General features: G+C 41.1%; 2 protein-coding genes across 2 annotated transcripts in view; one reads left to right on the forward strand and one right to left on the reverse strand.

Annotated features, from left to right (window-relative positions):
- Nucleotides 1-16,962, reverse strand: part of CNTNAP2 (contactin associated protein 2) — a 1,241,930-nt gene that overhangs the window by 696,725 nt on the left and 528,243 nt on the right. The gene's annotated exons all lie outside the window — the stretch shown is intronic.
- Nucleotides 3,750-13,102, forward strand: CFAP141 (cilia and flagella associated protein 141). The gene is made up of 4 exons (XM_061587744.1): nt 3,750-3,824; nt 5,337-5,377; nt 10,289-10,418; nt 13,001-13,102. Exons 1-4 carry the CDS (start codon nt 3,750-3,752, stop codon nt 13,100-13,102), a joined length of 348 nt encoding a protein of 115 aa, XP_061443728.1.

Raw genomic sequence — 16,962 nt, forward strand, 5'->3', positions numbered from 1 at the left:
ACAGTTCTTCATGTGGTGGTCATTCCCCTGGGTGGGAATGACCTCGGTTACTTCAGGCAAGGCCCGCAAATGGCAGGCATGTGAGGACATGGAGTTGAGAAGGCAACATGGGCCTTTGATACGTCTGCTGTGGTCAGACATTCTCCTATGCAGGGTGTGACTTGGTGTATGGGACCCAAAGGGGATTGTTTGGGCACGGAAGCGGGTTAACCGGAAGATTCTGTTGGCTCTTCTTGAACACAGGGGGGCGTTGGCTGTTCCGCATCCCCACATACAGCATTGGAAGGTTGAACTATACAGGGCCAATGGCGTTCACCTGTCAGATACAGGTAACAACATATTTTTGGGGGACCTGCAGAGGTGTATGTGAGAGGTGCTTCTCGGCAGTGGAGGAAAGAGGGACTAAATAGAGATTTGTCCCCCTTTTGTGGCAGAAAAGTGCGGGAAGGGAAATAGGTAAGGACAGCTAGGTGGCCCCCTTATGCACCTTTGGAGGTGATTGGCGGTTCCGGGGGCCTGTCTGTCAGGGCTTTACAGCTTGAGTGCAGGATATGGGCTGCTTCTGGGGCCAACTTATCTCATTCACCCAAGGGTTGTATGGCCCCAGAGGGGATGACGTGGGAAGGCCCCCCTACTCACCTACAGGGTGTGGCCGGGTTAAGCAGATGGGCTTGCCCTTGCCCCAGCAGGGGCTGGTCACCCAAGAGCTGTATGGCAAGATGCTTGCTTATAGACAGTTCCCTCACCTAAGTTTTTCCCTCTGCAGGTCACTTTAAATTGGGTTTTTGTATTCCATAAGTGGCCCTTGTTCAACCCAAGTTGATGTGTCTGTGTTTTATTTTGCCCCTCGACTGCAAATGGGATTTATTTGTTATTGTGATCTGCCTTGGTTTCCAGTTGGCAACCCCACCTCACAGGGTTGTTGGAAAGTCTCCATAAACACACACTGTAGATGTAAAAATACATACACCACATATAGTAGTTTTTTTGTCAAAGCAGTTGGTCATTGCAGACCATTTTTATAATAATAAAATCAATATTAGTTTCCTACATAATAAAAGCTGTGATACCTAAGTAAGCCCTGCCTAATTACTTGAAAAAATAGGATTGGAGGAAGAGAAAAAGATTTACAACACAAACATAATTCTTTGCTATGTTGACTCAAAAGTCTTATTAATTTACAGCACAATCCTAACCATGTCTACTCAAAAGTAAATCCTATTGCATCCAATTGGGTGTACTCCGGACATGTGGGATTAGCATTGCAGCTTTACTCCCAGAAAAGTGAGCATTGGATTAAAGCTTCATATTGGGAAGGTTTTCAAAACACTGCCCTTTTCAACAGCCCAGGAAAATTTAAACTTGTTTGACTCCTTCATACAAGAGAGAAAAAGACTGAAAGCTATATACTTACTCAATTTATGAGATTTTCAGATAAGCAGGAAAAAACAACAGTTTTCTGGCCTTGCAATATTTATTATTTATTATTATTTATTTATTAAATTTCTATACCGCCCCATAGCCGAAGCTCTCTGGGCAGTTCACAACAAGCAAGACAGCAAAATACAATTAAAACCATTTATAAAACAATTTAAACATACTAAAATACACATATACTAGGATACTAAGATGCTAAAAATAAGTTGAGATGTTAAAATGTTAAAATTAAAATTATTAAAGTTATTAAAATGCCTGGGAGAAAAGGCATGTTTTAACCTGGCATCGAAAAGATAGTAATGTTGGCGCTAGGCGTACCTCCACAGGGAGATTGTTCCATAATTCGGGGGCCACCACTGAGAAAGCCCTTTTTCTGGTTACCATCCTCCACGCTTCCCTCTGAGTAGGCACCCGGAGGAGGGCCTTCGATGTTGAACGAAGTGTACGGGTAGGTTCGTATCGGGAGAGATGTCCCATCAGGTATTGTGGTCCCAGGCCGTGTAAGGCTTTATAGGTTAAAACCAGCACCTTGAATCGGGCCCGGAAACATATAGGCAGCCAGTGCAAGCGGGCCAGAATTGGTGTTATATGTTCGGACCGCCTGGCCCCTGTTAACAATCTGGCCGCTGCATTCTGAACGAGCTGCAGTTTCCGAACCGTCTTCAAAGGCAGCCCCACGTATAGCGCATTACAGTAATCTAATTTAGAGGTTACCAGAGCATGAACAACTGAAGCGAGATTGTCTCTATCCAGATAGGGACGTAGCTGGGCCACCAACCGAAGTTGGTAGAAAGCGTTCCGTGCCACCGAGGCTACCTGAGCCTCAAGTGGCAAGGATGGTTCTAAAAGAACGCCCAGACTACGAACCTGCTCCTTCAGGGGGAGTGCAACCCCATCCAGGACAGGATAAACATCCACCATCTGGTCAGAAGAACTACCCACTAACAGCATTTCTGTCTTGTCTGGATTAAGCCTCAGCAATGGGGTCTATGCACTGCCTGGAGATCAACAAATCACAAACCTGACTTCCCCTATTGGTTACAAACCTGAAAGGGTGGGGTTAGAGCAGCCAGCTATGAGCTCCTTTAACAGAAGGTGTGGGGGCGGCAGCTGATGTTTTGGTGTATAACTTGTGAACCAGACCACCCAGAAACTTTTTTTTAAATAGAAGCTGAGTCCAGAGATTAAGGTGAGTCACCCAGAGACCCAGAAAGGACCCCAAAGATCTGGAGTCCCTGAGCAAAAACCAGAGACTTGGCAACCCTAATGAATGTGTAGTTGGAGGAAAATAGTGGAGAGAGGTGAAATTAGAGGACCCCATGTGATGTTCCTATATATTAGTGTATATATGGTAAGTGCTGGTTGTTTAGAGTATACAGGGTAAGTAGTGAAAGAGGAGGGGGACTGAATGGGCAATAGAATGCTTGATGATTGGCTGAATGTTTAAAATGGCTGACAGTATAAATGAAAGGATGACAGGTAAATCTGGGGAATGTGAGGTGGTGAATTGTGGAATCTGGGGGGAGAAGAGAAAGAGTGGATTGCTTGGTGGGGTTTAGAGAGTTGTTTACCAGGAGGGAGGTGGAGTTCGGATTAGTATTGAGTAAAACCATATGCTTATGTGCCTTAAGAAGAAATCTTGTTGATCTTGTTAGCTTTGTTATCTGTAATAAATACTTAATTTGGTTTACCAAAGGCCTGATCCTTGGCTGGGGTTTCACAGACCAGAAGGGAGGGTAAGGTAATGACCAAGGCTGAAGGGGAACTGTAACAAATGGTGGCAACGGTGAAGAGAATAACAATACCAGTATTCAGAGTCTCTGGGAATACTAGTATTGGGACGTTACTGGTGGTTGCCTAGCAGGGGGATCTGTTGAGATCTGTGCTAGAGCGGGGAGAGAAATCAAGAGAGAGAGCGGTCCGGACTGGTGGAGTCCCTGGTGGTGCCTAGAGACAGGCAGTAACCACGAGCAGGTAGGAACCTGACAGGGAGAGCCAGGGAAGGACGCCTCACACCCCATTCCACCAAATGAACTACAAAGATGACCTTTGTAGTAGTTAGTTTAGAACTGAATACAGGAATACAACAGGCAGGCCTGCTTCTCCTTTTCTTCCCCTAAGCAACCAGCACCAGGCAATCAGGATTTGTATGTTTGGCTGACAGTTCTGAAAGCATAGTCTGCTTCCATGGCAACCACAGTTACAAACTACACTAGGAGAGAGAGAGAGAGAGAGAGAGAGATTGTGTGTGAGAGAGTGCATATGCTTGCTTCATATACTGACTTCCCAAACCTGTCAGTTAACCCACCAGAATGGCATCCACCAAGCCAAAAACAGGGCCTGCCAGCCACATCGCCACACGGGAACAGTTACTGAAAGAAGAAGAGGTAAGATTGGGGCTCTGCTGAGCAAAATAGTGCGAGACAGCAAATGTGGCATCTGCCAAGTATATGAGTGATTGCTATTTATTTATTTATTTTATTGCATTTGTATACCGCCCCATAGCCGAAGCTCTCTGGGTGGTTTACAACAATTAAAAAAACATTAAAAACAAATATACAAATTTAAAAACACATTTTTTAAAAAGCAATTTAAAAACATATGCTCAAATGCCTGGGAGAAGAGGAAAGTCTTGACCTAGTGCCAAAAATATAACAGTGTTGGCGCGAGGCGCACCTCGTCGTGCTATTTGACTTTGAGTCATAATGCAGTATAAAAGGGGCTGCTAGAGAAGTTCATTTTCTGGAAAACCAGACAATTGCCGCCAGTTAGGTGAGTGTAACTTGCACTCTTGTGGCAATGAGTTTCACAGCTTAATAAGTTCTAGCAAACTCTGAGCCTCAATACTTCATGGAAAAACTGTGTAAAAGTTTCCTCTTTGGCTTTGTAGTCAACTGTCAGGGTTAAGCAGGCATAAAGTTATTTTAATTTAATCAGATATTAACAAATACGCAAAAAACCTTGTGGTTTAAGAATGTGCCTATAGCCCACAGATATTTCTATCAAACTTTAAAAAGCAGGGAAATTGGACAGCTCTAGTGAATGCACCAGGGGAGCAGGAGACCTGAACTCCTCTCTGAGATATTGGACTGCCCTACAAAGTTGTCAAAATGCAAACACCATTTGGGTTGGTCTTTCACAGTCCAATCCACTTCCTGTGTAGCTTGGAAGAATTTGGTAACATGTGCCTCTCTCTGACTATTTTGTGTATCGCCATGAAAATTGAGAGGGTTGTTAAGCAAAAGTTTCTGGGTTCAGGACTATAAGTTTTATAAGATTTTGTTTTGAAATGAGCTTATGGGAAGCATCAGAATGGCATGGGGGATATTTTCAATTTAACATTGCGGAATGCAAAAAAACCCCTGATGCCGCTCTCATGGCTGTATAATTTTGTTTTTATTGTACGTATTTTCTTTTATTTTTAATAATTATTACCTGTCTAAAGCTCTTGGGAAATGCCAGGTTACCAAATGAACTAAGCTGATTCAGGGATATTAAACATGTCTGGAATACCCCTGATTTTTTTTTTTATTGCACATGTTGCAGTATATTGATGGTCTTATGTGTAGACTCTGTAAACGTACCATGAAATGCATACAACCATGTGAGTACTCAGTTATCCAGTTGACCAACCCTGTGACGAGACAGATTTGACCACTTTCCCACAATCAAATATATGTTGGAAATACAGGATTGTGGAGATGTAGTAAAAATTCATCTAATCATGTGAGGAGATTCTCCAAATGACTGGCACCCCATATGGTTGTATACGTTTACAAATGCCCATCACACAGTAAAGAAAATAGCTAACTGTATGGGTCCTTTGTCTTGTATGAGAAAGTGCTTCTGTTTCTCCCGTTAGGACCAGGCTTGACCTTTTGTTTTACACTATCTTTCAGATGTTAGAGAAAGCTCAAGATTTTACTAAATTGATCCGAAGGTAAATGGATTTTGAAATCCTGTTTTTAAACTGTGCACTTTTGTGACTAAAAGCCTCTTTTCAGTCAAGAAACAATAAAGCAGAAAGCCTCCAAGGTGGCAAAGCTTTTGACACCCAGCTGAAAATGCTGATAGGAAAAAAAATCACAAATTGATGATAAACATCAAAACTTTCCAGACCCATGGCATGATAAAAGCCAATTTCTGTGCTGGGTTTGAAAGCCACATCAGAGCTTGGCTGTGGTCGGCAGATAAGAGTCATTCCTTTGCAATGAATGGAAATGCATAGCCAGCACGTTTAAGATTCCTACTACTGCTTACATATCATTTAGCTGTGGACCAAGAAATCATGTTGTATGTTGCATATACATTGACATACCCTCCCCTAGGGTTGCCATATTCCAGTTCCACAAATCCGGGCAGGTTAATTTGCATATTATGCAAATTATTTGCATATTATTTGCACATTATGCAAATATTTGCATATTAATATTTGGATTGTCCAGTTGTTTTGTTTTTGTGCCTAGGAATTACCACCAAAAACTGTGGAAAGATGTGAGAAATCTTTTTTTTTAAAGCAACATTTTCAGCCTTAAATGCCTAGACTCTAGTTCCCAACACTATGGAGTATTTATTGATTGGTTAAGAGAATTTATATCCTGCCCTTTTGCTGTTAAAAACAGAGCTCAGCACAGCTTACAAATATAATAAAAACAATAAAAATACACAATCAATATAAAAACATAATAAAAACACAAAATAGCAACAAACCAGAGCTTGGAAAAGTTACTTTTTTGAACTACAACTCCCATCAGCCCCAGCAAGCATGGCCACTGGATTGGGCTGATGGGAATTGTAGTTCACAAAAGTAACTTTTCCAAGCTCTGCAACAAACATAAAGTAAGTCAGGGCAGCAGCATGGTTAACCATAACATATACAATATATTTCAGAGATGTGGTGGGTGGAGAAAAACAAGCCAAAATGTTAGGAAAAGGAGTCTTTCACACCACATGCTCAGTTCTAAATACTGTTGCAGCAAGTTTTACAAGTTCCTCCAGTATTCCACTGGTGCAGGCACTCAGACATTCAAAGTATCTGTATGTTTCTTAGGTTTTATAAAAGCAGAGCTTTGCTTAACTCAAAATTTCTCAACCACATCTACACAGGTTCCACCTCCATACACAAAATGAAACTGGGCCTGGAAGTGTGCAACAACCCCACACATACCTTGCTAATTAGATTACCAATGCCAGGATGTCTGTCTTATCGACTACTCTCCTGCTCCCCCACACACACCGGGCATCATGAAAGACCCAGTCCTGGGCTCAGAAAGAAAATAAATATCTGGTCCTCTTCAAAGTATTGATAAGCCTCTTGTTTTAATTGAAATAATTATTATAAATTCTTGTTCTTATCACTAATGGGAGTTAATTATCTTGCATATGCTGCTGTTGGCTGTAACAGAGTGAGGTTAAAGATAAGTGAAATGCAAATAGGTAAAAAAAACACAGAAGGCAGTAACACTTTCCTAAATGTACTACCATACCAAGCACAACAAGATTCCTATGAGTAAGGCAAAAAACTAAGCATCTCGCAACCAGTCAGGATTCCTAACCAAAAACCAAAAATACGATAAATGAAGAAATATGTATATAAGCATGACTATCAAATATATTTATTATTTACACAAACTGTAAAGATATTTATAGTGCAATCCTAAGTTTATTTATTCAGAAGCAAGTCCCAGCGTATTCAGTGGGGCTTACTCAAACAGGGACAGAAATGCAACCTCAAGTGATAAGCAACTTCATTCACACAACCCAAAATTCCGAATCATGCCACTTTACACTGTTTTGCAACTGTTTATACTTGTTTTATGGTCATTGGATTTTAAATGGCTTTATTTCTTGTTGTGAGCTGCATTGGTTTCCAACCCTACCTCACAGGGGTGTTGAAAAGACTCCATACACACACACGCACACACAGCAGATGGATAAATACATACAGCCTATATAATAGTTTATTGTCAAACCAGTTGGTCATTGCAGAAAAAGCAGTATTAGTTTTAAAAAAATCAGTATTACTTTCCTACAGAATAAAAACTGTAATACCTAAGTAAGCCCTGCCTACTTGCTTTAAAATTGGACTGGAGACAGAAAGAGTTAGAACACAAACATAATTCTTTTTTACATTCACTCCAAAGTCCCATTGATTTTCAGCACATTCATAACCATGTCTACTCAAAGTAAGTCCTATTGAATTAAATGGGATTTACTTTGGGCATATGGGATTAGCATTGCTTTTACAAAAAGCAAGTATTGGGAAGGTTTTCAAAACACTGCCCAAGCTCTGACTCCTGCACACAAGAGGAAAAAAAACTGAAATGTACATACTTACCCAATTTATGAGATTTTCAGATAAACGGGGTGGGTGGGTGAAACCACCATTTTGTTTTCTAGACACTAGGTCAATGAAACTGAAACACAATCCCTGATTGGCTGCAATGCTGAACGGGCGGGGTTAAAGCTACAAAGTGCTATAGTACAGTACTGTTTAAAGAAAGATTTAACAGTCGAGGGGGGGTGGCTGATGTTTTTATGCATATCTCGAGAACCGGACCACCTAGAAACTTAATATTTTTTTAAAATTAAAGCTGAGAATCCGGGCCACGTAAGGGGCTAGCCGGGCGCCGGGTGGCATGCATAGAATCCGGGTAAAACCTGGCTATCCAGGCCATATGGCAACCCTACCCTCCCCCCCATGTACACAAACACAAGCAATAGCATCACTAGTTTCTTACATTATTTATTTATTTTAAATGTTTCTATACCACTCTTCATTGGTAATACCACAGTGGTTCACAACAATACCAATCCATTTCTCATAAAAACAACACATTGGAATGACTGTAGCTGGTGCACCAGTTGAAGCTAATAAAAAGCACTCCTAAGCCACTTCAGCCTCCAGCAACAAAAGGATTCAGGAGCACCCCAAAACTATGCACCTGTTCCTACAAAGAAAGTGCAACCCCATCCAGTATTTCTTATATGAGGACCAAGTGGAGTACAACTCCCAAGAGGAGAAATGAGGAACTGTCTACTACATTATTCTCCAAGAACATGTAGATAGGAATAAAAACACATGAAGAAAGGTTAACAAACTGGACTGTAAAGACAGCGCACTGACAGACATATCTCTAATAATAACTGCAATTTTTCCAGTTCCAGTCACAATTGTAGAACTGGTGGATAACTTTCCATGTGTACAGTCTGGTTCAGGTTACCCTTTCTCCAATTTGTCATGTAGTTTATTTCTACAATCATACCTAGTTTGAGGATTACAGGAATTGAGTGGATGCATGTTCTCAAGGACACGTTAATTTGCATCTATGTGGGAGATATACATGCACAAGCCCAATAGCTTATTGCACGTATTATATCCATGGTTGAGGTTATTTTTGCTGTATCAAACCATGGTGTAGCACCACATTGCACAAACAAAAAGGAGCCTTCACAAAGCCACAGGCTTGCATACTTCTTTCCCTCTCATCCTCTCTTGCAGACAGGAGGAGGCCTTCACCAAAGTTAGTTTCATTTTCCATGATTTCTGCCATGATATTATGTGTGAGGGATCACAGTTATTTTTAAAAAGTCTGATCAGCTTCAAAAGTCTGGTCAGCCAACTTTAAACCATGAATTATGAAGCTGTCACGTATTTATATATTTCTGATTGCTTTATTTTATGTACACCGCCCAGAGAGCCCTTGGGCTTAGGGCGGTATATAAATTAAATTAAATAAATAAATTAAATTAAATAACTAACCAGAGTTCACTTTAAACCATGATCTGTGTTTGGAAAGACAAGCCAGGAAACCTGGAAAATGAAACTGACTTTGGCAAATTTATCCTCCTGGCTGTACTGGAGGAAGAGTTTGAGTTCAGCACTTTGCATGGGTTTGTTTCTGCTCATGCATGGAGCAGTAAATTATGGTTTAGCATTACATGTGAACACAGCCCATTAGGAACCAAACTACATGTCCTGCTAAATGTGTTGTTGCATTTAACACGAACGCTTTTTAAAAATAAAACTACCCATGCTGGGGGGTATTGAGGCCATTGTGATTGGAAAGGGAGTTTCTTCCCATGCCACAGTCCTAATAAAAGTCCTCCTCGCCCTGAAACTGCTAAATGCACCTGGAGGGAGAAAATAGGAGCTTCACTTCTGTGCCTTCCAGCAGCTTCCAGAGGAAGCATTTTTGTCTGGATCACACTGGGAAGGGAAACTTCCCCTTCCTGTCCACCATGGTCCAAATCCTGCTCCCTCCCATGGCTGTTACCTTTATTTAGAATGCAATCATGCATTTAACATAACAGGTACCTTGGCCTTAATATGAAATTTGGAAATGTGCCCATACTGCAATAAATGGAGCCGCAACACTCTGCTATGAAAAGAATATCCTCCTAGGCTGTTTTGTGCTGCCCACACAACTTGTCCTATCATGTCCAGGGGTAGTCATCTGGGGTCTCAGGCGGTCTTAGACCCCTTACTTTTTGTGAGCAGAGACCCAGCAAGGGCCCTACATCTCCAGCATCCTATGAACCAATCAGTTAGCCACTGAGAAGAGTCTTCTAACATACTTCCATGTCCTTTCCTGCTGATTGGAACCAATCAAAGTAAAGGGTAATCAGCCACTGAGAAGATTCTTCTCAGTGGCTAACACTCTCCCCTTTCATGCTGATTGGCTCATAGGGACATCTGTTATTGTGGGAGAAGGCATCAACAAGGATCTCATTCTCAACCCAGCAGCAAAAAGAAAGGGGGGGGAGAGGAGAGAGTGTGGCTATGACTATCATGAAGGGATCCTACACTTTTGAATTTGCCACTACACTATTCCTGCCTCTCTTTCTGCAGATGGGAACGTGGCCAGGCTATGTGCCTTCAGCTAGCAGCCCAGGAAGACAGGTGTTTTGAAAAGAGCAGAAAGAGACAGGGGGCAGAAATTAAAGAAGAGCTACACTATGCTAATAAACAGCTGATGACGGTAAAGTCTGAAGACAACCTTTTCCCCCTCTTTTCAATTCAGCAGGGGGAAATCCTCTCAGGAGGACCACTTGTTTTCTGAGGCTTGGTTCTTACTTTTCATGGGGAGAAAACAATCTTCAGGCGCCTTCCATCCCTCCATGAAATCACAGTAATGTACAATTGCATCTCTAGACTGCAATAAATATCGTGTGCAATATAGTGAGGGCCTTAATCATACCATATAGGGCACCAGTATGAGAGCCTAGAAAAGAGATGGTTTACATTGCAGTGACAGCATTGTTTGGAAACAGGGGCATGGCTGGGCACATGATGCAGTAAGCCTCTAGCCCTCATAGACCCCAAACTGCAAGGCACAATGTGAAGGCACTATTTTTTTCATTTGTTTTGTGAGTAACTAGCCCACTCTTGTCTTCCTGTGTTACTTGCCAATAAAGTCATAGTAGTGACTGAAATTTAGAAAGGCAGATCTAGCCAATAAGGCAAGGAGAAGGTTAGAGTCTAGACCAGTGTTTCTGAAACAGTTGCCCAATACTTGCCAAATGGACCTTGAGCCACTGGCACATGGCCCTTAGGTCTTCAGCCTGTCCAGAGCCTCCTCAGCCTTTGGGTTGGACCAATGCTAGCACCAACAACTTGCTTGCATGCTCAGTAATGGTGATCAGGAGATGTTCAGAGTGGAAAGCAAGGTCTCCCTCCTCTGAGGGGAAAGGGCCAGAGGAGGTGTTGAAGGAAATTACAAAGTGAAATAAAAAGGTTAATATTTATTATTATTTTAATGAATGAATACATAAACTGGAAACAGAAAGGAAGGGGATAGGATAGAAAAGCTGTTATAGATGGAAGTGAATGTAAAAGAGCCAGAGAGGAGGGATGAAAGAAGTTTGTAAGGGAGGAAGGTACAAGTTGTGTGTGAAAGGAGGATGGGAGAAGAAATTACAAGTGAGTAAAAATACTTTGGAAGACATGTGGGGGCAGGAAGGGAAAAATAGCCTCTGGATCAACAAATTCTGTCTGAAATGGAGAGTCACAATACCTCCAAAACAAATGTCTGTCCTTAACTTGAGGAAAAGTGAGCTATGGAACTCCTTGCTACAAGGAAAATTATGTGGCAAAATTTTTTACCAATTTCAAAAAATGGATTTGATATCAGTAAAAGTGATGTCAGCAGTTGCCAGCTGATTATGCCAAATCTCTGCTTCCAGCTGCCACCATTTTGTGACTGGCTCTGCCCCTGTACCCTGTGACTGGTGGGACTCAGTAATTTTCAGCTGTCTCAAGTGTACTTTGAAGGCAGAAAATTTGATAATCCCCGGTCTAAACTCTTAGCTTGTTTTTTTAAGCTGTATACTTTTGATGGACAACTGATTCCAGCCCCATTGAAAACAATTCAGATATCAGGGATTTTAGTGTAGCTGTGATTGGCCAGTACTGTGTCAACTCAAAAACAAAAGGTAGTAGCAAATACAGGAGGAGTTCATGGTCTTTCTAACTCGGGCCTCATTTCATACAATTTTTTTTCTCCGAGTTTGTAAACCAGGGATGAGGAACCACAGGCCCATGGGCCAAATGTGGCCTTCCAGACCTGTCTGTCTGGCTCTCAATGCTTTCACCAGCTCAGTTCTTCACTCTCTTACCTGGCTGTAATGTATCCTTTGATAATGTCTTTCGCTTGCCTGGATGGAAGACAGAGAGAGGTGTGGCTTCTTCATTTTTGCCTCTGGCCATGACCACCATTGGCATAGGACCCCGAGAAGGTAGCTCATGAAGGAATGCGGTCTTAGACTAAAAAGATTCCCAAGCTTGTTGTAAACATTAAAAAAAAATCCTACTAGTTTAAGCATAGACGAAGATGGAAGAAGTCCATCATTTACCCATATTGTAGGAGGCTGGGCTGTGGCTGTCCCCCTCCCCCCTCGAAAAAATCCTGCTGATGCCTATGCAGATATCTTGCTGCTGCTATGCAGAGATAGTAATGGGCAGGCACAGTGCCTGGATGGGAAACCATTTGGGAATCTTATATGTCAGCTTGAGTTCCATAATAGAAGAAAACTGGGATATAACTGCAATAAATAAATAAATATGGGCCCAATCCAGCTAATCTAAGCATTTTAATTCTGCTTTTAAGAGTTAACCCGTACCATTAAAAGTAAATGAACATTAAAATGATTAACTGTGTTTGGACTGGAGTTTAAACATGGATGTCTAGCACCACAGGAAACATCCCCAAATCAGCTTCTGCTGCTTTAATATAGTTCCATGAATATTGCAAAAGCTGACATTTCATCTACAAGGATACACAACTTTGCATATCCTCTTTTTCTTGATGTCTGCTGCACCCCGTCCCCACAGTTTATGCCTTCATTGGGTTCTCACCCACTCCACAGTACCAGATGATACCTGATGCAAATGCAGCCAATCTCATCTCCCTGGATAGGGGTCATTATGGGCATCCATAGTTACAAGCATGAATACTGAGGTGCCAGGACCAATGAGTGATGGAGAATTAACCACTCAGCACTTGTGAAAATCTAAAAGCAGCAGGAAAGGGTGATTGGCTAATGATTTTTCTGTATCTGGCAGGTTCGGCGAGCAGCCTTGCATCGTCTCCTAACTTTTGAGCACCTACAGTACCAGTTGGAACTGAACCACTTGGGCAAGTCATTCTATGCAGAACGGCTGTGAGCACTTGCCTAAGACAACCCTAGAAGTCCAGACCATTATACACAGGGGCATTTTCATACAGTATGCTATGCCCAGAGAGATCCTTCTTCCAGTTTCAGATATCACAGAAAAGATTAAAGTTTTTTGCTTTAGTGGTTCAGTATGCTCTGAAATTTGCACAGTTTGTTCCTTATAGAAGGCAACGTCAAAGCAAGCAAATAGAGGGCAGAAGCAAAAACAGAGCAAATATAGAGCACAATCCAACCAATGGTAAGCGCTAGTTCCCATGGATTTCAATGAGAAATGTAAGAATGTGCTTAATTATCCCACTGGAATCAACGGGTCTTAGAAATGCTTAATTATAGCTAGGTTGGGACTATTATTGAAAAAGTCAATAACTGTATATATATGTTTCAAACACATTTCTTCTTACTGGATACGGTAGAATGATAACACACTTATTAAATAATCAAATATCATATGTTTTTAGTTTAATAAATGTGTGTTTCATCCTTCAACTAAAATTTTATCAGGGCAGCTTCATATCACACAAATACCATAAATATCATAAAATATAAGAACACTATTAAACAAAAATTCAAAACAGCAGGCATAAAACCAATCTACTCATGATCAAAGATTCTTAGATGGCCTGGGGGGGGGGGGCGGAAAGGAGATTTCCTAGCACAGAAAAGATGTTAACATAACTTCCAGGCAAACCTCATGAAGGAGAGTATCCTCTCAGCAGTTGCACATTATTATATGTTTTTGTATCAAGCATTTTTTAAAAAAATTGTCTTGGTTGTATGACAGATTAGACTCTTGTCTAAACACAAACAATGCGAAGGAACAGGTTGCCTATTTTAAGTGTTTGAAAGTGGGCAATACATATTGGCTGATCTAACAACAGAAATTTCTTCCTTCCCACACCACTTTTAATTGACATGAAGCATAGAATCAGTGTTACTATCTGACATTTTTTTACTGTGCCCCCTATAGAAATAGGAAAAAGCAAGATACAAAATATATTCCTAATTTGCATTGATTTATTAAAAAGCAAATGATAATTGTTTCATTGAACATTGGTAATGATTAATTGTTGAATGTTTTTAAACCATCCATGAAATAGACATTCTAAGTATTCTGATTACTGCAAATATTAAAGTGCCAATAAATTGGAATTAGTGCTCCACAGAGAACTTGAGAAGACAGATTATATTCCTTCATTCTGTATGAGACTGCATGGGAAATAGCATATCATGTTCTATATTAACTGTGGTTGCAAAGCTGAGATAAGACTACTTTTCGCCCCAACTTTAGATCTAGGTGAATTCATTATACCAAGGCAATTTCTATTTCAAAAGTAGGAATAAGTTCATTCCATTACTAGACAACATTAATAGTTGTAAAGACTTCTCTGAGCTCAGGAAGGCTGATAGATATGCTATTCTAAATTATCAGGGCATGATTCAATTCCCTATGGGCACAGTGACAGTGCCGGCACATAGAGGCTTTGCAATTGGGGTCAACATAGGCTTGCTTCTTTGAAGGGCCAATAGCTCAGTAGTAGATAATATTCTTTACATGCAAAAGGTCCCAGACTCAATCCCTGATATCTCCACCTAAAAAGTAGCTAGGCTAAAAAAAATCCTCTGTCTGAGATCCAAAAGAGCTGCTTACACTTAAGGAGACAGTCCTGGGCAAGGTTGACCAATAGTCTGATGTTATACGAAGCAGCTTCATGTACCTCCCTCCTCTCAACATACCTATGCCAGACCATTACAGGTTTGCCAGGTCTGTGCATGTGTCTCAACTATTGATCACTGAATACATATTTGGGGGGGGGTTCTTGTTTCTTACGTTGTATTGTTATTATCCCGAAAAAAATAATAAAAACAGTTTTAAAAATCTGTCACAAATGAAAGGGGAGCATGGATTATGTGCAGTAAAAACATACATTGGGCATTGGGCAAACCCTCAAATCGTTTCCATCTAATATATATATATAGTAATTTATTTATTTATTTATTATTTGATTTATATCCCGCCCTTCCTCCCAGCAGGAGCCCTAAAATACACCAAAACAAACCAAATTTAAAAACATTTTTTTCAAAAGCTTTTAAAACATCTTTTAAAAACGGTTAAAAAACACATTAAAAAGCAATTTCAACACAGATGCAGACTGGCACAGGTTTCAACTTAAAAGGCTTGTTGAAAGAGGAAAGTCTTCAAAAGGCGCCAAAAAAATAACAGAGATGGTGCCTGCCTAATATTTAAGGGGAGGGAATTCCGCAGGGTAGGTGCGCCACACTAAAGGTCCATTTCCTATGTTGTGTGGAACAGACCTCCTGATAAGATGGTATCTGCAGGAAGCCCTCACCTGCAGAGCGCAGTGATCGACTGGGTTTATAAGGGGTTAGATGGTTTTTCAAGTATCCTGGTCCCAAGCTGGATAGGGCTTTGTAAACCAGAACTAGAACCTTGAACTTGGCCTGGTAGCAAATGGGCAGCCAGTGCAATTCTTTCAGTAGTGGGGTGACAGTTGGCGATACTCTGCCCCAGTGAGCAGTCTCGCCACCGCATTTTGCAATACCTTTTTGCAATACATTCATTGCAATACATTGCATTTTGCAATACATTCAGCGGATGTAATGGAAGTAGGGTTGCCAGGCTCAGGGTCTGAGAATGAGATTGGATATTAGAAGGAACTTCTTGACAGTAAGGGCAGTTCGGCAATGGAACCAACTGCCTAGGGAGGTGGTGGGATCCCCTTCACTGGATGTCTTCAAGCAGAGGCTGGACAGCTATCTGCGGGAGATGCTCTAGCTGTGGATTTCCTGCTGTGAGCAGGGGGTTGGACTTGATGGCCTACAAGACCCCTTCTAACTCTATGATTCTATGATTCTGTATCTTTAGGAGAAGAAAAAAATCAGCCAAATGCAGGTTTTCTTGCAACACTGTAACGGGAAAAACCACAAGGTGAAATTCTCCCTTCCCCCTGCACACCTTTTAAAGATACAGTAGACCTCTTGGAGGCTGGGTCTGGCAACCTAGAGGTCTTCTGTATCTTTAAAAGGTGTGCAGGGGGAAGGGAGAATTTCACCTTGTGGTTTTTCCCATTAAAGTGTTGCAAGAAAACCTGCTCTTGGCTGAATTTTCTCTTTTCTTAAAGATACAGAATCATTCTCAGGCCCTGAGCCTGGCAACCCTTAATGGAAGATAACACAGTAGAAAGCCAGATAATGATTAAATTGCAGCATATGTTTACACTTCACATTCTGCCTAACAGATTCTACAGCAAGGCTCTCTCTTTCATAACAAACAATCCAAGATAATGCTTGTCACATTTTCAAAATAGCAGGGTCTCCCTCCCCATCCTAACATGTACCATATGTGACTATAAAAAGCAATTTTGCTCCAAGAAGCTACAAAAGCAGAGCATGAACTAACACAGAGATGCAGTATGTGAGAGACATTACAGTCCATTGCTGACAGTAATTACTCTTTCACAACAGCTGTTCTCCCATCAACAAGCTTCTCTTGTGTATTTGTATAGCAAATCTAATCTTTGGGAAATGTTATACATCTAAAATCAGCCTTGTTGGTCAGTCAAAATACTGACCAATACTGAAGACTTAAATTTCAGATAAGGATGTGATTTTTTTTTTGAAAGGGCAGAAATTCCTGAAAGCTGAACCCACCTACCCCTTCAGATTTCACCACAATTCATAATAGCTCACCACCATTCTGCTTATCTGTCAGTTTTCCTCCCTTGTCCAAATTTACCAGTAGTGTGTGTGCCAGGGGTCAACAAACTGGGTAGTTCTTTACCATCTGGGGTGAATAAAAAAGTAAGCTAAGACCTTAGTAAAATTGTCAGC

Source organism: Rhineura floridana, chromosome 10 (genome assembly GCF_030035675.1).
Source record: "Rhineura floridana isolate rRhiFlo1 chromosome 10, rRhiFlo1.hap2, whole genome shotgun sequence".
In the NCBI taxonomy this organism is placed as follows: Eukaryota; Metazoa; Chordata; class Lepidosauria; order Squamata; family Rhineuridae; genus Rhineura; species Rhineura floridana.

Coding starts and splice junctions, on each gene's coding strand:
- CFAP141 (XM_061587744.1), top strand. CDS start 3,750: ATGGCATCCACCAAGCCAAAAACAGGGCCTGCCAGCCACATCGCCACA. Junction 5,378..10,288: donor TTTACTAAATTGATCCGAAG/GTAAATGGATTT, acceptor CTCTTTCTGCAG/ATGGGAACGTGGCCAGGCTA. Junction 10,419..13,000: donor CTAATAAACAGCTGATGACG/GTAAAGTCTGAA, acceptor TGTATCTGGCAG/GTTCGGCGAGCAGCCTTGCA.